General features: G+C 39.2%; 1 protein-coding gene across 3 annotated transcripts in view; it reads right to left on the reverse strand.

The window, feature by feature from the left end:
- The window catches only part of PLD5 (phospholipase D family member 5), a 221,847-nt gene that overhangs the window by 6,663 nt on the left and 193,654 nt on the right, over positions 1-21,530 (reverse strand). For all 3 annotated transcript variants that reach the window (XM_072948246.1, XM_006198799.4, XM_031690058.2), the window contains 3 exons: positions 19,874-20,010; positions 5,236-5,404; positions 1,815-1,929 (listed from right to left, as the gene is read on the reverse strand). In XM_072948246.1, coding sequence (XP_072804347.1) covers positions 1,815-1,929; positions 5,236-5,404; positions 19,874-20,010 — 421 coding nt within the window. The remainder of the gene's footprint in view (positions 1-1,814; positions 1,930-5,235; positions 5,405-19,873; positions 20,011-21,530) is intronic.

Raw genomic sequence — 21,530 nt, forward strand, 5'->3', positions numbered from 1 at the left:
GCATTACAAGGAAAGAAGAAGGGAGAGAACCAGGAATCAATATTTACTAAAAAAAAAAAAATCTGGTAGACAGATCAGAGACAGTGTTGGGAGTTTTTCATATATTATCTCATTTAATCCTCATACCACCACCAAAGAGTGGGCGCTATTATCTCCATTTTACAGATAAGGAAACAGAGGCTCTGCAGAGGCTCAGAGAGAGACTATGTGACTTTCTGCCATCCTCCAGTTTGTAAGTGTCAGTGCTTGAAATCAAATAGAGGTGTGTCTGACTCCAATATACTTACTTAATTCATTATAAAGAACATTTGGATATAGGCACATGCCACAATTTCCTTTAAGTAAACTCGGTGGATAAAATATTCAGATTTGAGTGCCTACATTTCACTGTCCCCCAAACTTAGTCCATTCCTCTATTTCCTAATATTGAGCCAAAAGTTCCCATTTTTGCCTCAACCAATTTGAGTTTGCTTTTGTCACTTGCTTTAAAGAAGCTCATTTCATTCTGCTCTCCATGCATTGACAAACATGAGAAAATCTAAATGATCACATCTTGGGTCACTGAGAGGGACAATGTGAATAAAATAATAATCTCATCTTCTAGAGAAACTGGGATGATATACATTTAAAAATTTTTTCAATACCTGGTTCTGATAATAAGACACACAACTATTCAAAATGGGAAAAGACAGAACTTCTCCACACTGAGCCAGGAGGTAGTTACTCTGCAGTGGCCGATGGCAGTGTCTTCTGAAGGGCTGCAGTGGGGTGAGGGGTCTGGATGCCCTGAATTCGAGACCTTGCTCTAAAATCTTCCCCCTTACATCTGTCTGTTTAACTCATGTCATGTCTTATTTTTTACCCCTTCACTGAATTTGGAAAAAAAAATACATATTCCATATTCCTTCATTCCATTCACGTTTTTCTTTTCTGCTCCAAGGCTGCTACTTCCTTTGCACAATGTAATAACCATTCTGCTGTTTTGGGATTTAGGCACCTTCATTTTACAGATACTAATTTCCACTCTATCTGTGATGATACCAGTAAAGGGGTTACCCTAGGCTCATGCACACTATGGGAAAGTAGAATAGAGTTGATCTATTAGAAAAACTCTACCAATACATACTGTTTCTGTATCTGGAGCTTTATTACCTTAGTAACAATAGCTAACATGACTCAGGTATCATCTCTGTGTCAGGGGCTTTAATTGTGCAAAGTGCTTTGTACCTATTATCCCATTTAAACTTCACTCTATGAAGTAGAAACTATTATTAGTCCCATTTTACAGATGAGAAAACTGAGGTTTAGGAAGCTTAAGTAAATTGTCCTAAGTTAGATATTTTTAAAATGGCAGAGGTAGGATTCTTGCCTGGGCAGTGTTCATTTTGGCATCAAATTTCTTTTTCTTCTTTCTTTTTTTCTTTGGCATCAAATTTCAATGACGTCTGCTTCCCCATTACTCAAGACAGGCTGGCTGTGGTACTGTGGGTAGCAAGTAGCACTGGATTCATTCCAGTGCCAGGAGTGGCCTTTGATGCGCCATCTACCTCCTCACTTATCAAATGAGGCAAATGGACCATGGAATTTCTGCAAAGCATTTATGGAAAGACATCTCACGTGGTCTCCCAGCATATGAACCAAGCCACAGAGAAGATGTTGGGTTGAAGAGATCTTTGTCCTCACCCTCCTGTCTCCTGACCTCCAAGGCCCACCCCTCACCAGCAGGGGCTTCCTTACCACGGGGTACAGAAGAGTACAGTGGGGTCACCACCAGCCTGCACGATCCCCCAAGGAGCCACAGTCCTGATACCTACCAATATAAGCCGCGCCATCCGTCACCATGTACTTGTTGCGGTTTAACTTAGGGAAGGTGTGATTCTTTTGTTCTTTTGTAACACAGGCATTCTCTCTTTCCAGATCAAAAAATTTCTGTAGGGCAATAAATACATCAATGAAGCAGGTGAACAGAGAACATTTTTGGTTTTGTTCAAGCATAAAAGGGTTTCTTATCCAAATACCCACAACAGACCTCATACTGAGTTATTACAACCACAATCTTGTTACTTCATGTCCATGAAGCTATTTTTGTTCTCAAATCTATACAGGTGACAAGGCAGAAAATCAGCATGCTCAACTAGATCCATAATTAATGCTTTTAAGCTATAAAATGAACACAAAATTCATTCTTTCAACAGGGGGAGGGCCAGAAGTTATTTAATTCTCATTGTCTTATTCATCAGGGTGCGCTGGCATCTGAAGTCCGCCTCAGGGTGCTTTCTGTCAAGAATACCAATGAGTTGATTCTCACACGTTGCATATGTTTTAGAAGCAGCAGGGCCACGTCAATGACTAGCTGAATTAATTGGGGATTTGCAAAGGTCAAACAAAGATTTTGCCAAAAGAACAAATACTTTCCATCTAAACACCTAGGTCTCAAGCTCTTTTAATAAGCAACTCAAAAAAAAAAAAATCACAACTTCGAACTATGAATCCTGAATTTCAACTTAATGTAATCCAAAAAAGCAACATTTCAGTTCACCTCAGACCTGAGACGGGGAGCTAAGAGGGGCGAGTGACGTCAGATTGTGCCTCAGGAACCTGCTGAAACTGGCAAGGACTCTGATAAAGCTCAAACCATGACTGAGCTCAAAGGAAGACACCCTCAAAGGTGAGGACCTCAAGTTTCCTCCACGTTGGAAAACGCTGAACATTTTCAAAACGGCATGGAGTCTTTCCAGAATGTCTTACAGTTGTAGAATCGTGTGTTTGAAGGAAAGAAGGGACAGAGAGAAAAACGGGATGCTACCCAGAAATGGAGATTTCATTTATAAGTTTTCAGACTAAGTGTTCAAATTTGGTTTGGGGAAATAATGAGAGATGGCTTTCCCCTTTCCCCCAGGCTGAGAAAGGGGTGATAAACTAGGTGATCACTAGGGTGTCTTGCAGTCCTGAAAATTCTATTATGATTTTTTTTCTTTTTGTAGAACTCTTGAGATCAGTGGTGCACAGGACAAATTTACTACCTAAGAACCATCTGCTGCACATCCCAGAGGAATGCTCTCCCAGGGCCGTATCACCGTGATGATAGGCAATGCAGCTTGGGTCACCTGATTTCCTCAGTGCCTGTCTTCTGCAAAATCTGTGTCAGTTTGATGGGTTCACAGAGAGCCCTTGTGGACTATTTAAACGGACTTAATAACCTATAAATGCTGTTAAGTCACAGCTGTAATACTTGTGAGGTCACTTGAGTCCAGATAACAGCCAGCAGTCATCTCGCTTGGACATTCTGTCACAACACCTGTCCACACACTTGGCTATTTCCTTTTGAGGAAGATATTATTGTAGAATCAAGACAAATTTGAAAAAGAATAAATTATACATCCTAATTTAAGTCAGGGCTGGCATCACAGCTTGAGGCTTTTCTGAGAACCCATTTGTTCTAGAAAGTCGAAGATGACCCAAAAGAGGGAAAACAGCTTTATCAGGGAGACGAAGATGATGGCAGAAATGACACTGTGTTCACTGACATACGAGTACATACCTAACGTGCTGGAGGTGAGAGCAAAGCCATTTATCTCAAAAGTGACATCTTAATTCATTTTTAAAAGCTCAGTTAACTAGGACAACTTTGTGAGTTGCAATCTCTTTCCATGAGCTTTCTCATGGACACAAACCCACAAAGCCAGGGCTGAGGGCGCCCACTCTTCTAAGGACAGAGATTACCAGGCCATCCGCTTTTTCAGTGTTCCGGGGCTCCTGAATACATGCTCTATGCAAGATTCCAACTCCGACTCTTCTTGGAAAAGCTCCTTGCTCATCTGTGGTCTCGATGTAGGGACGAAAACTTTCTTCTCACCTAGGCTTATCTTGATGCTTAAAAATACGTGGTCTGGCTTACGTGAAGATCTCTGCTTTATTAAATGTTCAACGGTGAACTATTAAGGTTTGGTTTATTCAAAGAATGTGACCATGAGTGTTTGAAAAGATGAAACTGAGTAAATACCATAAAGGTTAAAATGATGGATTCTACTTCCCTTGTAATTTCTTGTAAGTCTTAAATGAGAATCTCTTAATAGTTCACAACAGAGATTTCAGCTGACAGTGCCTCAGTAGTGGCAGGTGCTTTGTGGGGTCAGGAAACGGTGGGTGGGTGGGGACCGCTGAGTCGCTCTGAGGGGAAGTTGAGAGAGGAGATCGGGGCAAGTGCATCGTGTGCCATAGGCCCCAGGCCCTCTCCTCTCTGCCTCTGCTCGCATTAGTTACGTCTTTCTACTCTCTGCATTTTGATGCTTTGGCATCTTGGGCCTTGCTGAGTATGAAGGGGCTGCCCTCAAGAAAATGAAGGCTAACGGAACACTGACCACCTCTAGACCTAGCTCAGAAATGCCTCCTGTGCAGGCCTCCCATCTCTTTCTTCTTCTGATTGGCCTTGGGGTACTGAGGCTCAAGGCAATCTTGGAAACCATGTGTCAAAGTTGACAATGGAGCCCGTGTCCTCCTGGATCCCTGAATGCTTTGTGGACCACAGCTCCCTCCCCGGGAAGAGGGCCTGGCACAGAGCAGAGTAGGGTCTAAGTGCATCTTTGCTGAGTGACTGCAGAAGAGGTTGGGAAAGGCTGAGACCTAAAGGATGAGTGGGCAGTAGTCAGGTAAGGTATGGAAACGAAGAGTGTGTAGGAGAGGGAACAGCGTGTACAAGGGCCCTGATGGGAGGAAGAGAACGTTACCCGTAAGGACCAGAGGAGAGTCAAAGACAAGCTAGAGAGTTTGCACATCTAGAGTTGCGCAAATTCCCAATCTTGCCCCCCTCAAACTAAGCAGAGATGGATTAGCATGTGGCCCAAGGGACCTGGAGCAGTGCAGGCACCCAGGCTGAGGCGACCTGAGGTCTCGGGGAGTCTGCGGTGGTGCATGATCCAATGCTCCGTTGGCCACAGTCTTGCAAATAAGAATAGTAAGTGAGGGAGGCAGTTCAACAAGATGGAGAGGATGCAACAGAAAGTGTGTGTTAAGGGGGCTAGGCTGGTGGGGGCACCAGAAAACTTGGGGTCTAGTCTCCTGTTTCTTTGCCTATGATTGTTTTGAAAAATTACTTAATCTACCTTTTGTGGTACTTTTCACTATCAGCGATTATTGCCCTGGTTCTGATCGGAAGTTCATGTGTGTGTGCTTACAGCTTTCACAGACGTGTGAAGGAAATAAACCTTTAATTTAATAACTTAACAGAATACTTACAACTTTCAAACTGCAGTTGGCTATTTCAGTGCAAATAGCTTTCAGAGATGAAATAAAGTTAAAAGTGAGGGGGTCCGTTTCCTTCCAGAAGCTTATAAGGAGTCGGACTTTAACACTTCTCAACACTAGCGCTTCTCTTATTTTCCCATCCAAGTCTGGCCAGTAAGTCCTGTAGAGATGATATCCATATAGAGAAAAAGAAAGAAAATAAGTTAGTTTGGGGAAAAAATTTTACTAGATTACGGAGCACACTGATGTTAACTTGACCAATGCTTTATTCTGTAATGTAAATAACCTTGTAGGACACGTTGAAAAACTGCCAGCCTTCTGGGTTAGGACATTGAGAAATGATGCTTTCTTTAGTGGGGTCTCCCACCTAAATGAGGTCTCCCACCACCAGGGCCTCAGGCTCTGTGGACAGACTGACTGCCACCACATGCCCACCCCCACCACACTTCCAACTCTACCTGGGCTTCAGTTCATCTGTGCAGGAAGAATCAACTTTCCAACAGAATTCTAGTTTGGATCCTTGGACCCCTCACTCCCCAAATGCTTCACAAACCTCTCTCCTTTGGCAAGGGTCCCTCCGACCCCAAATGAGATTCTGCTCTGGTTATCCAAGCTTTCCCACACTCTTAGTTGCATATCTTGGCTACTGTGAATAACGCTGTGATAAACATGGGAGTGTATATAGCTCATTGAAATCATGTTTTCATTTCCTTTGGGTGGAATTCCCAGAAGTGGAATTGCTGGGTCATATGGTAGATCTATTTTTAATTTTGTTGAGGAACCTCCATATTGTTTTCCATTGTGGTTGGACCAATTTAGGTTCCCACCAACAGTGTATAAATGTTCCCTTTCCACCAAATTCTTGCCAGTATCTGTTATCTCTCGTCCTTTGATGACAGCTATTCTAACAGTGGTAAGTGGTATTCATTGTGGTTTTGATTTGCATTTCCCTAATGCTTAGTGATGATGAGCATCTTTTCATGTATCTCTTGGCCACTTTGATGTCCTCTTTGGAGAAATGTCTATTTAGTTACTTTTTTTTTTTTTTTTGCTAAAATAAGTCAAATTGTTTTTTGTTTTGTTTTGTTACTGTTGTTGAGTTGATTGAGTTCTTTACATACTTTGGATATGAAATCCCTTATCTGATATATGGTTTAAATTTTTTTCTCCCATTCTTTGCATTTTGTTAATTTTTTTTTTTTTTGTCGTGGAGAAGTTTTGAGTTTGATGTAATCCTCTTTGTTAATTTTTTGTCTTTCAATATTTGTACTTTTAACATCATGCCCCCAAATAATTGCCAAGACCATTATCAATGAGCTTCTTCCCTGTGTTTTCTTCTAGGATTTTTATGGTATCAGGTCTTACGTTTAAGTCTTTGTGGGTGGTATGAGACAGAGTCCAATTTCATTGTTTGGCATGTGTTTCTCCAGTTTTCCCAGCACTATTTGTTGAAGACATTCTCCTTTCTCCATTGGGTGCTCTTGGCTCCCTTGTTGACTATTAGTTGGCTGTATATGCTGGGATTTAACTCTGGGCTCTCCATTCTGTTCCATTGGCTGATGTGTCTATTTTTGTGCCAGTGCTCTTTTTGTGTTTTTATTACTATAGCTTTGTGGTATAGTTTGAAATCTGGAAGTGTGATACCTACAGCATTGTTCTTTTCTCTTAGGATTGCTTTGGATGTTCAGGGTCTTTTATGGATCCACACAAATGTTAGGAATGTTTCTTCTGTTTCAGTGAGGAATGCCGTTGCTATTTTGATGGGGATTGACTTAAATCTATAGATTGCTTCGGGTAGTTTGGCGATTTTAACAATATTAATTCTTCCAATCTATGAATGTGGATATCTTTTTGTGTCTCCTTCGATATCTTTCAGCAAAGTTTTGTAGTTTTCATTGTACAGATTTTTCACTTATTTGATTAAATTTATTCCTAAAGTATCTTGTTGTTTTGATGCTGTTGTGACTGCAATGGATTTCTTTACTTGTTTTTAAGATGCTGCATCATTAGTGTAAAGAAATGCACTTGATTTCCATATGTTAATTTAGTATTCTGACATTTTAGTGAAAATATTAATTCAAACATTTTTTGACTGAGTCTTTGGGATTTTCTCTATTTAAGATTATATTATCAGCAAATAACGGCAATTTTAATTCTCCCTTTCTGATTTGGATGCTTTTTATTTCTTTGTCTTGCCTAATTGCTCTAGCTAGGACTTCTGGGACTCTATTGAATAGGAGTGATGAGAGCAGGCATCATTGCCTTATTCCTGATCACAGAGGAAACACTTTCAATTTCTCTCCATTGAGTATAATGTTAGCTTTGGGTTTTTTGTATATGACCTTTATTTTGTTGAGATATGTTCCTTCTATATCCAGTCTAAGAGTTTTTATCATGAAAGTATGTTGTATTTTGTCAAATGCTTTTTCTGCATTTATTGAGATGGTCATGTGATTTTTATCTTTCATTTTATTGATATGTATTACATTTATTGATTTGTGTATATTGAACTATCCTTGAATCCCAGGAATAAATCCTTTTGATGTGTTCTTGAATTTGGCTTGCTAATATTTACTCGAACATTTTTGCACTTACATTCATTGGGGATAATAATCTATAGTTTTCTTTTTTTGTGGTATCATCTGGTTTTGGTACCAAAGTAATACTGGCCTTGTAGAATGAGTTTGGGAGTGTTCTCTCTTCTTGAACATTTTGAAAGAGTTTGGAGAGAATTGGTGTTGTTAGAAGAATTCCCCAGTGAAGCTGTCTGGCTCTGGAATTTTCTGTGCTGGGATATTTTGATTACCGATTCTATCTCTAGCCTCAATATTGGTCTGTTCAGATTTTCCATTTCTTCCTGATTCAGAGTTGGTAGGTTGTGTGTTTCTAGAACTGTATCCATTTCTTCTGGGTTATGTGATTCATTGGCACATAATTGTTCACAGTAGCCTCTTATGATTCTATGTATTTTTGTAATTTCAGTTGTAATATCTCATCTTTCATTTCAAATTTTGAGTCTTCTCTTTTTTTTCCCTTAGTGTAGCTAAAAGTTTTCTTAGTTTAGCTAAAGACTATCAGTTTTTTTTTTTTAATCTTTTTGAACAACCAGCTCTTAGTTACATTGATCTTTTCTATTCTTTTTCTGGTCTCTATTTTATTTATTTCTGTTCTGATCTTTATCATTTCCTTCTTTCTGATAACTTTGGGCTTAAGTTGTTCCTCTTTTTCTAGTTCCTTGAGGTGTAAAGTTACGATGTTTATTTGAGATCTTCCTAATTTCTAGTATATATATTATATTGGGCATAGACTTTCCTCTCAGAATTGCATCCTACATGTATATTGCATCCCAAAGATTTGACATGTGTTTTCTTTTCTTTTTTTATGGAGGATTCTTTTTTTGATGTTGAGTTGTATGAACTGATTTAGAATATTAGTTTCAGGTGTTCAACATAGTGATGTAATATTTTTATAGATTATACCCCCCTAATACTTACTATCAGATGCTCCATATGGCATGCAATACACCCTCATAGCCTATTTTATACACAGTAGTTTACACCTCTTCATTCCCTATCCCTATCTTGCCCCTCCTCTATTCCCACTCCTCTCTGGTAACCACTAGTTTGTTCTCTGTATCTAGGAGTCTGTTTCTGTTTTGTTATCGTCACTCATTTGTTTTATTTTTTTATATTCCACACATAAGTGGTACCATACAGTATTTGGTTTCCTTTGTCTGATATATTTTACTAAGCATAATACCCTCTAGGTCCACCCGTGTTGTTGCAAATGGCAAAATTCCATGCACTTTTATGGCTAAGTACTGTTCCATTGTATATATATATATACCACATCTTCTTTATCCAGTCGTCTGTTGATGGACACTTAGGTTGCCTCCATATCTTGGCTATTGTAAATAGTGCTGCTCTGAATATCGAAGTGCATGTATCTTTTTGAATTAGTGTTTTCATTTTCTTCAGACATATACCTAGTGGTGGAATTGCTGGATCATATGGTAGTTCTATTTCTAGCTTTTTGAGGAATCTCCATCCTGTTTTCCACAGTGGCTGCACCAATTTACACTCCCACCAACACTGTACAAGGGTTCCCTTTATTCCACATCCTCACCAACATTTATTATTTGTGGTCTTTTTGATGACAGCCATTCTGACAGATGTGAAATGATATCTCATTGTGGTTTTGATTTGCATTTCTCTGATAATTTGTGATGTTGAGCATCTTTTCATGGCCTATTGGCCATCTGTATGTCTTCATTGGAAAACTGTCTATTCAGATCTTCTGCCCATTTTTTAATCAGGATTTTTTGATACTGAATTGTATGAATTGTTTATATATTTTGGATATGACTGGTAGGACATGTCATTTACAAATATAATAATTTTCATGTTTCTCATTGTGGCCCTTTCTTTTTCTCTTAGAGAAGTCTCTTTAACATTTTTTTGTAAAGCTGCTGCTCTTTTAGCTTTTGCTTGTCTGTAAAACTTTTGATCTCTCCATCAAATCTGAATGAGAGCTTTGCCAGGTTTTCCCCTTTCATTATTTTATATCGTATCTCTCCTTTCTGACATGCAGAGTTTTTGCTGAAAAGGCAGCTGTTAGCCTTTTGGGAGTTCCTTTGTATGTAATATGATGCTTTTCCCTTGTTGAATTTAATATTCTCTCTTATCTTTAATTTTTGCCATTTAATTACAATATGTCTGGTGTGGTCCTCTTTGAGTTGATCCTGTGTGGGATTCTCTGTAATTCCTAGACTTGGATGTCTGTTTCCTTTCCCAAGTTAGGGAAGTTTTCAGCTATTATGTCTTCAAATATGTTCTCTGCCCCTTTCTCTCTCCCTTCTCTTTCTGGGATGCTTATAATACGAATGTTAGTAGTCTTGATATTGTCCTAGAGATCCTCATTTTTTTTTTTTTTTCTGTTTAGAGTCCATGATTTTCACTACTCTGTCAGCTGCCTGATCCATTCCTTTGTATCATTTAGTCTACTATTGATTCCTTCTGGTGTATTTTTCATTTTGGTTATTGTATTCATCTCTGTTTGGTTGTTCTTTACATTTTCTAACTCTTTGTTAAAAATTTCTAACTTCTCACTTTTTTTATTCATTCTTCTCCTGAGTTCTTTGATCATCTTTGTGATCATTACCTTGAACTCTTTCTTGGGTAGATTGACTATCTCCACTTCACTTAGTTTTTCCTCTGGTGTTTAATCTTGTTCCTTCATTTGGGACATGTTTAACTTTTACCTTTGCCTTCATCTGATGGGAAAAGTGGAAGAATGATTTTTGCTGATGCAGATGTTTAATGGTCATGGGACTCCTTGGGGGAGGAATAACCTCTGGTTCCAATCAGTGTAGACATGCTTCTTCCCTAGTAGTCGGTTTCTATTTTTAGCTTTGGCCCCCATAAACCCTCCCGTACCCCTTTAGGCAGCATGAAGTGCAGGTGCAAATGCCTCTGGATCATCAATGCCTGATCCCGCCTGTATGTAACTGACCCATAATAAGTTTCATAAGTGCTTTGTTTTTTGGTGGCAAAGTTCCTTCCCAGTTTGGAGGATATTTTCAATATCTCCATCTTCCAACATCAACCATTTCTAATTTGACAGCGTGTGAATTTTTTCTCTTTCATTTGATGTTCAGTGTGTAGACTAAAACTTAAGTTTGTAGGACATTAACACACTGATATTTAAAAATATCTACTTGTTTATTCAAGTTGAACACATGCCTGAAAATTTTCTCTAAGATATAAAAAAAAACCACTTAAAAATTTTTTTTATTCATATGACTGAGAAGAATTTAATTATAACCTTGATATTTAAACTACTTATGTCTCTGATGACTTTTCATTTAAAATGCTAAAGACATCAACAGGTTTAGAATACCGTAAGTAAAATAAAAGAACTGCTCTTCAAATAGCTTAACGGTATTTTAGTAATCAACATGCAAAATTCCAGGTGGGTTTCTAGTTCTTTTAGTTTTCTCTAATTTTTGTATTTCCAAGATATTTTAGTCTCCATACTGATTCCTTCCCCCTTGGCTATGAAGGATCTTATTTTTGTTTGTTTGAAGGGATTTCATGGAATGAAAGTTTTGTCAATCCTATGAAATCATCATCCCATCCTAATAAGTCCATAAACTTGACCTTATTTTCCTTCTGAATAATAGGAAAATCAGGCAAAACCTATCTGTTATGTTTCAAATTCTTTCCAAAGTGAAGCTGAAGAGTAAAATGAAATCCAAAATCAAATAAACAATAAATGGGAAAAACACAAAAAGGATAGGTTGAAAAAATGTGGAAGTATGTAGGAAAAAAAATCCATGAATGTTCAAAGGGTGCACAATATTGTAAAGTAAGTGTTTTAATAATGTGCATCTTGTAGCTTAAAATGCTTTTCGACCATCATTAGGAGTAATCAGTTTCTGGATGAATCACACCTTTTGCAATCCTATGGTCATTTGCATAAAGAAGTTGCATATTATGCATCTGTGAGGTTGGCAATATGAAAAATATTCAAGCAATATAGAGCTCATCAAATTATTTAACCTCAGTAAGTGGTTATTTTGAAATTGTAATTTTTTCAAATTAAAAAGGTCTCAGGGGACTTCCGGGCAAGATGGCGGAGTAGAAGGACGCTTGTAAGCCACCCTCTCCCACAAATACACCAAGACCCACATCTACAGACCCACTCAGCCAACCAGAGCACCTGCGGAACTCCAACAGATCATCGCCCTCTTCAAAAGATAAAGACACCAAAAATCTGGTAGGAGAAAAGGAAAAAAGAAAGAACAAAAGGCAAAGCTGCGCGGGACGGGTCCCGCGGGGAGGGAGCGGCAAAGGAGGACTGGCGCTCGCTCGCTGGGTCTCCCCTCTCCAACTGAGAGGCCAGCGGGACGGAGGGGGAGCCTCCGAGGCTCGGATCTGTACAGAGCAGCCCTTGTCTAACAGAACTAAGTTAAACGGGCACAGAGCGTCCCCCCGACACCCAGCCTGAGACACCGGCCGGCAGCAGCAGGCAGGGCCAGGCTGCATAATCTGGGCGGAGGACGGGGGCGGCTGCACGGAGGAAACTCCGGGGGACTGCAAGGGGCTGGGCGCCAGGGCTGTGGGTGTACAGGACGGAACAACCTGGGCCCTCCATAAAACAGCAAGGTTGATGTGCTCTCGGGGGAAGGGTGCATACCCCCATCTCTGAAAACACGCGGAAACTTTTCAGGGGAAGAGGGGCGGGGCCCAGGCAGAGCCGCCATATTCCCCGGCGCTTAACACCCACGCGGGGGCAGAGACGAAACCTGCGTCCGCACCGAAGGGCTTAGCAGCCTCAAGGGCCAGACTGAGATGGGCCTACAGCCCTGGGCAGACAGGTTCCTTCCATTCTGGTCCCCCAGAGAACTTGCTCCACAAAGACAAACAAGCAGCTGGGTCTTGGCTCGGAGCAGGGACGAGGCTGCCCCTGGGTCTTCCCCGAGCCCACCTGTGGAGCACGACCAGGGCGGAGCGCCGACCAGGACGGAGCGTGACCAGGGCGCAGCGCCGGCGCAGAGCGTGCAGCCGCACAGAGCAGCGGAGCTACCGGCGGCGCAGGCAGGGGGAGAGCGGCCCCCCGCCTGTCGGGCAGGAACACAGCCCCTGACCGAGGTGCTGGGAAGGGGCACGACCCGTCCTCCTGCCTGGCCAGTCTGCAACATCTGTCTGTGGCATCCAGAGGGGCAGTGACCCGCCCGCCCGCAGCAGAGGAGAGCTGCATCTGACCCCGTGATAGGAGGAGGCGCGATCTGCTTGCCGACAGGTGCTGGGAGCAGCACAGAAGAGGGCGCCAACGGAGGGCCTATGAAAACAAGCTGAGCTTCCAAAACAGGACGAAGACAGAAGGACTTCACATTAAAAGCACACAGATTCCAGGAGAACACCGACAACCCTCTTTTTTTTTTTTTTTGGTTTTTGTTTTGCTTTGTTTTGTTTTTTTGCTTTCTGTTTTGTTTTGTTTTAATCTGTTTTTACCTGTTCTATTTTCAATTACTCTTTTAATTTTTACTTCTTAATTCATTTCTATTTCTCTTGGGTTTTGATGTCCTGTTATTGATTAGACACAGGCTTCAAACACATATATTCATCTCCCCACCCCCCCTTTTTTTTTTAAGGTTTTAAAAGGACTTCTCCACCCGATTAATACTCTGCTTCAACCCGTTCTTCTATTATTCATTATACATTGTTTTCAAACCCTCTTTCTCCCTTCTTTTAAAAATCTTTCTCTCTCTCTTATTCTTTTCTCTTTTTTTTCTTTTTTCTTTTTTTTTCCTAAGTTCTATTCCTAAATAGGCATTAGATAGATAAAATCCTTAAGATACAAAATAGACAACTGATACTTCATAAACCACAGTGCCAGAGAGGTATGAGCAAGATGAAGAAGCAGAGAAACCTTTCCCAATTAAAAGAACAAGAGGAATCCCCTGAAAGAAAGCTCAATGAAATAGACATCGATAGCCTACTAGATCAAGATTTCAAAAAAGGAGTGATCAAATTGCTGAAGGAATTAAAAGAGATAATGCTTAGAGAAATAAAATATGTCAAAAATGAAATTGAAGCTATAAAGAAGAGCCAAGCAAAATGGGAAAACTCAATGACAGAGATGAGGAATGATCTAACAGCTGTGCAAAGCCGACTAGTTAATGCAGAGGAACGAATTAGTGATCTAGAAGACAGGGCAACAGAAAGCACCCATTCAGAAGAACTACAAGATAAGCAAATAAAAAATAATGATAATAGCATAAGGGACCTATGGGATAATATAAAGCGTCCCAATCTTCGCATAATAGGGGTCCCAGAAGGGGAAGAAAGATCAAAGGGGATTGAAAAGGTTTTTGAAGAAATCATGACTGAAAACTTCCCAAACTTAAAGAAGGAATCAGATATCCAAGTACAGGAAGCTCAGAGGGTCCCAAACAGGAAGAACCCAAATAGACCCACACCAAGACATATCATAATCAAGATGGCCAGAGTCAAGGATAAAGAAATGATTCTAAAGGCAGCAAGAGAAAAGCAAAGAGTGAACTACAAGGGAACCCCCATAAGGCTCTCAGCTGATTTCTCTACACAAACACTACAGGCCAGAAGGGAGTGGCAAGATATATTCAAAGCCCTGAATGAAAAAAAGATGCAGCCTAGGATACTTTATCCAGCAAGGCTATCCTTTAGGATAGAAGGAGAAATAAAGACTTTCACAGACAAAAAAAAGCTTCAGGAGTTTAGCAACACTAAACCCATGCTAAAAGAAATATTGAAAGGGCTATTCTAAATAGAAAAGCAGCAGGATGCTACAGAAATGAGAAACGTACAACTGGAAAGGTGATAACTCATGAATTACAAATAAAGAAAACACGAAATTATAAAAGAAGACATACAAATCACTGAGAGTGGGAGAGGGAGGCAGGGAAATATAGAATTTTTTTTTCTTTCTTTTTAAAATTTTTTTAACAGTAGGATGGGTTTGAGATCATGTTATTATCAGTTTATTAAAAACGGGTATAGGTTAATAGATTTACAAAAAAGGGTAACCACAAGTCAAAAATTTACAAGGGAGTCACAAAAATTAAATAAAATCCATGATAATACAAAGGAAAATTACCAAACCACAAAAGGAAGAAGAAAGGAACAAAGAGGATATACCAATTCAACTGCAAAGATAAGTTCAAAATGGCAATAAACACACATCTATCATTAATTACTGTAAATGTTAATGGACTAAATGCTCCAGTCAAAAGACATAGAGTGGCAGACTGGATAATAAAGCAAGAACCTTCAATATGCTGCCTACAAGAGACCCACTTTAGGGAGAAGGACACATATAGATTGAGAGTGAAAGGATGGAAAAGGATATTCCATGCAAATGGAAAAGCCAAAAAAGCAGGTGTTGCAGTACTGATTTCAGACAAAATAGACTTTAAAACAAAGGCCATAAAGAAAGATAAAGAAGGACATTTTATAATGATTAAAGGAGTGATACAAGATGAAGATATTACACTCGTTAATATATATGCACCCAATATAGGAGCACCTAAGTACATACAAGAATTACTAACAGAGATAAAGGGGGATATTGATGGGAATACAATCATAGTTGGAGATTTTAACACTGCATTAACATCACTAGACAGATCTTCCAGACAGAAAATAAACAAGGCAACAGAGAAATTAAATACTACAATAGAAAAACTAGATTTGGTGGATATTTTCAGAGCTTTACACCCCCCAAAAATAGAATATACATTCTTTTCAAGTGCACATGGAACATTTTCCAGGATCGATCATGTACTTGGACACAAAAGAAACCTCAACAAATATAAGAAGATAGAAATTATCTCAAGCATCTTTACTGACCACAATGCCATGAAACTGGAAATCAACAACAGAGAAACAAAGGAGAAAAAAAGAAAAGCATGGAGATTAAACAATATGTTATTGAAAAAACAATGGATCAATGAGGAAATCAAAGCTGAAATTAAAAAATACCTTGAGACAAATGATAATGAAAGCACAACCACTCAAAACCTATGGGACACAGCAAAGGCAGTGCTAAGAGGGAAGTTTATAGCGATACAGGCCTTTCTCAAAAAAGAAGAACAATCTCAAATAAACAAGTTAACCCACCACCTAAATCAATTAGAAAAAGAAGAACAAAAAGCCCCAAAAAGTAGCAGAAGGAAGGAAATAAAGATCAGAGAGGAATTAAATACAATAGAGATTAACAAGACCATAGAAAAAATCAACCAAACCAAAAGTTGGTTTTTTGAAAAAGTAAATAAAATCGACAAACCTCTGGCCAAACTCACAAAGAAGAAAAAACAGAGAGCACAAATTAGCAAAATAAGAAAGGAAAATGGAGAAATTACAACAAACAAAATAGAAATACAGAATATCATACGAGAATATTATGAAAAACTATATGGAACCAAACTGGATAACCTAGAGGAGATGGACAAGTTTCTGGAAACATACTGTCCACTGAAACTGAATCAAGAAGAAACTGAACACTTGAACAACCCGATCACTAGAAAGGAAATAGAAATAGCAATTAAAAACCTCCCTACAAATAAAAGTCCAGGACCGGATGGCTTCACCGGGGAATTCTACCAAACATACAAAGAAGAACTCATACCAGTCCTTCTCAAACTCTTCCAGACGATTGAAAAGGAGGGAATACTCCCAAACTCTTTCTATGAAGCCACCATCACCCTGATACCAAAACCAGGCAAAGACACTACAAAAAAAGAGAATTATAGGCCAATATCACTGATGAACATAGACGCCAAAATCCTCACCAAAATTTTAGCAAATAGAATCCAACAACACATAAAAAAGATTATACATCATGACCAAGTGGGGTTCATCCCAGGGACACAAGGCTGGTTCAACATACGCAAATCAATCAATGTAATACATCACATCAACAAGAGAAAGGACAAAAACCACATGATCATCTCAATCGATGCAGAAAAAGCATTTGATAAAATTCAACACCCATTTATGATAAAAACTCTCCCCAAAGTGGGTATAGAGGGAACATATCTCAACATAATAAAAGCTATATATGACAAACCTATAGCCAGCATAATTCTCAACGGTGAAAAACTCAAAAGCTTCCCACTAAAATCTGGGACAAGACAAGGATGCCCACTATCACCACTCCTATTCAATATAGTCCTGGAAGTCCTAGCCACAGCAATCAGGCAAGAGAAAGAAATAAAAGGGATCCAAATTGGAAAAGAAGAAGTAAAAGTGTCATTATATGCTGACGACATGTTACTATATATAGAAAACCCTAAAAGGTCCACAAAAAAGCTACTAGAGCTGATCGAAGAATTCAGCAAGGTAGCAGGTTACAAAATTAATGTTCAAAAATCAGTTGCCTTTCTTTACACTAACGATAAATCAACAGAAAAAGAAAGTAAAGAAACAATCCCCTTTAAAATAGCACCCAAAGTAATAAAATATCTGGGAATAAATCTAACCAAGGAGGCGAAAGAATTATACACAGAAAACTATAAACCATTGATGAAGGAAATTAAAGAAGACTTTAAAAAATGGAAAGATATTCCATGCTCTTGGATTGGAAGAATCAATATTGTTAAAATGGTCACACTGCCCAAGGCAATCTACAGATTTAATGCAATCCCTATCCAATTACCCAGGACATATTTCACAGAACTAGAACAAATCATAATAAAATTTATATGGAACCATCAAAGACCTAGAATTGCTAAAGCATTACTGAAGAGAAAGAAAGAGGCTGGAGGAATAACTCTCCCAGACTTCAGACAATACTATAGAGCTACAGTCATCAAGACAGCATGGTATTGGTACCAAAACAGACATATAGACCAATGGAACAGAACAGAGAGCCCTGAAATGAACCCACAAACTTTTGGTCAACTCATCTTCGACAAAGGAGGCAAGAATATACAATGGAATAAAGACAGTCTCTTCAGTAAATGGTGTTGGGAAAACTGGACAGCAGCATGTAAAACAATGAAGCTAGAACACACCCTTACACCATATACAAAAATCAACTCAAAATGGATTAAAGACTTAAACATAAGACAAGATACAATAAACCTCCTAGAGGAAAACATAGGCAAAACATTATCTGACATACATTTCAAAAATTTTCTCCTAGAAGAAATAAAAGCAAGAATAAACAAATGGGACCTAATGAAACTTACAAGCTTCTGCAGAGCAAAGGAAACCAGAGATAAAACAAGAAGAAAACCTACGGAATGGGAGAAAATTTTTGCAAGTGAAACCGACAAAGGCTTGATCTCCAAAATATATAAGCAGCTCATACGACTCAATAAGAAAAAAATAAACAACCCAATCCAAAAATGGGCAGAAGACCTAAACAAGCAATTCGCCAAGGAAGACATACAAATGATCAAAAAACACATGAAAAAATGTTCAATATCACTAATTATCAGAGAAATGCAAATCAAAACTACAATGAGGTATCACCTCACACCAGTCAGAATGGCCGTCATTCAAAAATCCAAAAATGACAAATGCTGGAGAGGCTGTGGAGAAAGGGGAACCCTCCTACACTGCTGGTGGGAATGCAGTTTGGTGCAGCCACTATGGAAAACAGTGTGGAGATTCCTCAAAAGACTAGGAACAGACTTACCATATGACCCAGGAATCCCACTCCTGGGCTTGTACCCAGAAGGAAATCTACTTCAGGATGACACCTGCACCCCAATGTTCATAGCAGCACTATTTACAATAGCCAAAACATGGAAACAACCTAAATGTCCATCAACAGGTGACTGGATAAAGAAGATGTGGTATATTTATACAATGGAATACTACTCAGCCATAAAAACCGACAACATAATGCCATTTGCAGCAACATGGATGCTCCTAGAGAATGTCATTCTAAGTGAAGTAAGCCAGAAAGAGAAAGAAAAATACCATATGAGATCGCTCATATGTGGAATCTAAAAAACAAAAACAAACAAACAAACAAAAACAAAGCATAAATACAGGACAGAAATGGACTCATGGACAGAGAATACAGACTTGTGGTTACTGGGGTGGGGGGCGGGGTAGAGGGTGGGAAGGGATAGACTGGGATTTCAAAATTGTAGAACAGATAAACAAGATTACACTGTATAGCACAGGGAAATATACACAAAATGTTATGATAAATCACAGAGAAAAAAATGTGACAATGAGTGTGTATATGTCCATGTATGACTGAAAAATTGTACTGAACACTGGAATTTGACACAACACTGTAAAATGATTATGAATCAATAAAAATGTTAAAAAAAAAAAAAAAAGGTCTCAGGTTGTACTCCTAGAAATGTGCACTTTGAAAACTTTTCCTGAATTAAATGGATTATTCAAAACATTTACAAGCACCCAAATCTCCATATTCTCAGCAAGAAAGCAAAAGTGGGAAATATTTGGGGCCTAGCCATACATTTATGCATGCAATGACTTAGGGGCGTACATTCTGCTCCTAAGTTTATTCCAAGTATTTCCACACTTAAACAATGATGAATATTGAAAAAACTCTCCATTTTAAGATGCTCTCTTCCTCTTACAGATGGGTGGACTGTCTGAGAACATACATATTTTAAGTTTCCATCCCCTTTAAATTGAAAAAGTATTATGAAAATTTAGCATTCAATGAAGACTGACGTGCACACAACAAGGTGATGCCTCCTTTCAGGAAAGTCTTGCCAGACCTATTTGGTTTCAGTATGTCCTTCAGGTACAGCTCAACTGATCATTTAAAAAAAATAGTTCTTCTCAAATTATTTTTGATTTTTCAAATAATTTTCAAGTTGAAACAACCTGATCTTCATTCTAAAGTTGCTCTCATGCCTATAATGTAAAATACCGAGGTAGTTCTATTGGATGAGACCCTGAATCCTTAAAATGGGCCAAGGCAGGAGATGCATCATGGGTGAGTTGCAAATGGCACCGAGCAGATCTGAATGGTGTGCAACCCAATGTGACCCGAGAGCATCGCAGTGTCCAGATTGGTTTCTCTGGTGGTCCCCAGGTTAGTGCCTGGCCCTGGAGACCAGGTTCTAAGTTGGAATTACGCACTCACTGACCTTTTGGTGCTTGTGCTGGAGATAGGCAGGTAGTCCGTGACTGCAATGTACACGTATTGCTTCGCATCATCTATTACACTGTAGATGGCATCTATGTCAAAGCTTCTGTTTTTAGGGCAAAAGAGTTTGGGAGAATTCTGTGAAGACACAAAAACCAAACTTTAGAGTATTAATTTTTGTCATCTGGGAAGTTCTCTTTGTTGTTAATTTTTAATTAAAAAAATGAATCTTGGCTTTTTAACCAGTTTTTTGCTAACCTACTTTCCAGTTCTTTATGAGATCAAATACATTTTCAGTCCTATCAAAGTTGAGGCATGTCAAAATCATGGTATCGTGGGATGGGTCTCAAATTTGTCCTTTAAATCCATTTTGGGAGGGAATTCTTGTTTTCGATACACACACCTTTGTGTTTTTACAGGATCATTCCAGCTCGAAACTTTTTTGACTCAGGCATGCATCCCTGTCATACATAACTGACTTTCTCAGACATTACCATATACTCTAGAAGTCATTTCACTTGAAAGATAATGTGGCCATAAAAATGTTCAAAACACATGTTCTGAAAGTCTTTTTGTTTTTTTTTTTCAAATCTTCATTGAGTGAGGAAGAGGAGTGTTGATGGTTGAGAAAGGGTCAGCAGTAATTCTAGAGGAAAAACCAAGTAGCTTATTAAGATGCCAAGTGGGTAAGGAGAGATGGGAAGAAAGGATATTCTGCAAGACTGAAGCACAATGAAAAAAAGAGGCGAATTATACTCAAGGCATTTTTCTTGTGCTGCTCAAAGTGGTTTCCATCTCATAGAAGTATGATGTTTTTAGATAAAGTTGCTATCGAAAAGGAAAGATGTACTTTGGTTTTCTCACTGTTTTGCCACTGGAGGAAACTGAAAATAGTGTTTCTGTCATTCCTGTATCACTCTGACAAGCAATACAGTAAGTGAAGGAATACAAACAATGGTGCTTAGTACCTAAGGTCAAATCAACGGTTTCTGGAACTGCCTAGAATCGACAGTACTGGGTCCTTCACCAAATGTTCCACCAGTAAGGTGGTCAGGGTCCATCACAAATGTTTGGAAACGACTCCCCACCCAGAGTTGGCAGGAATCCCTATCCCAGTTTAGAAAGAGAGAAGGCGAAGCTGTTGGATTGGATGCCCAGCTAAGCATGGGGCTGAGAAAGGAGCGTGTTGAAGGGTAATGCCCACCAGGCACCCTTGCTCAGAAAGTCGTCTTGGCTGGTGAGTTTCAGAGTAAGTTTTGGATTTAAATTATTTTTCTTATGGAATAAGGATGAGCTTCTAAGTCTTTTTTTAAAAAAAAAAACTAATGCAAAAAAAGGGAAAGAAATCCCATCCAAAAAGCCCCAAATAGAACAACAAAAAATAAAGGAAAAAACTTAAAAAACAAACCCAACGCCGTCCCACGCCCTTTCCCCAGCACACACACATGGAGACGCTGCGTCCGTCACCAGGCTAGACGGCTTGTGCTTCTGCAGTGTCTCTCATGAGACTAAGCCTCCCCCTTACTCTGGATTGTGGTTTCCCTCATTTAGGCACTGGTGCTGTTTGCTGGGGACGTTACACATCTTCTGAACTCATTTCCTTGTCTCCGTGATGCTTAAAAAGCAAACAAATGTGTGTCGCTCTCAGGACTCCTGGT

The sequence above is a fragment of the Vicugna pacos genome, chromosome 23, assembly GCF_048564905.1.
Source record: "Vicugna pacos chromosome 23, VicPac4, whole genome shotgun sequence".
NCBI classification, from domain to species: domain Eukaryota; kingdom Metazoa; phylum Chordata; class Mammalia; order Artiodactyla; family Camelidae; genus Vicugna; species Vicugna pacos.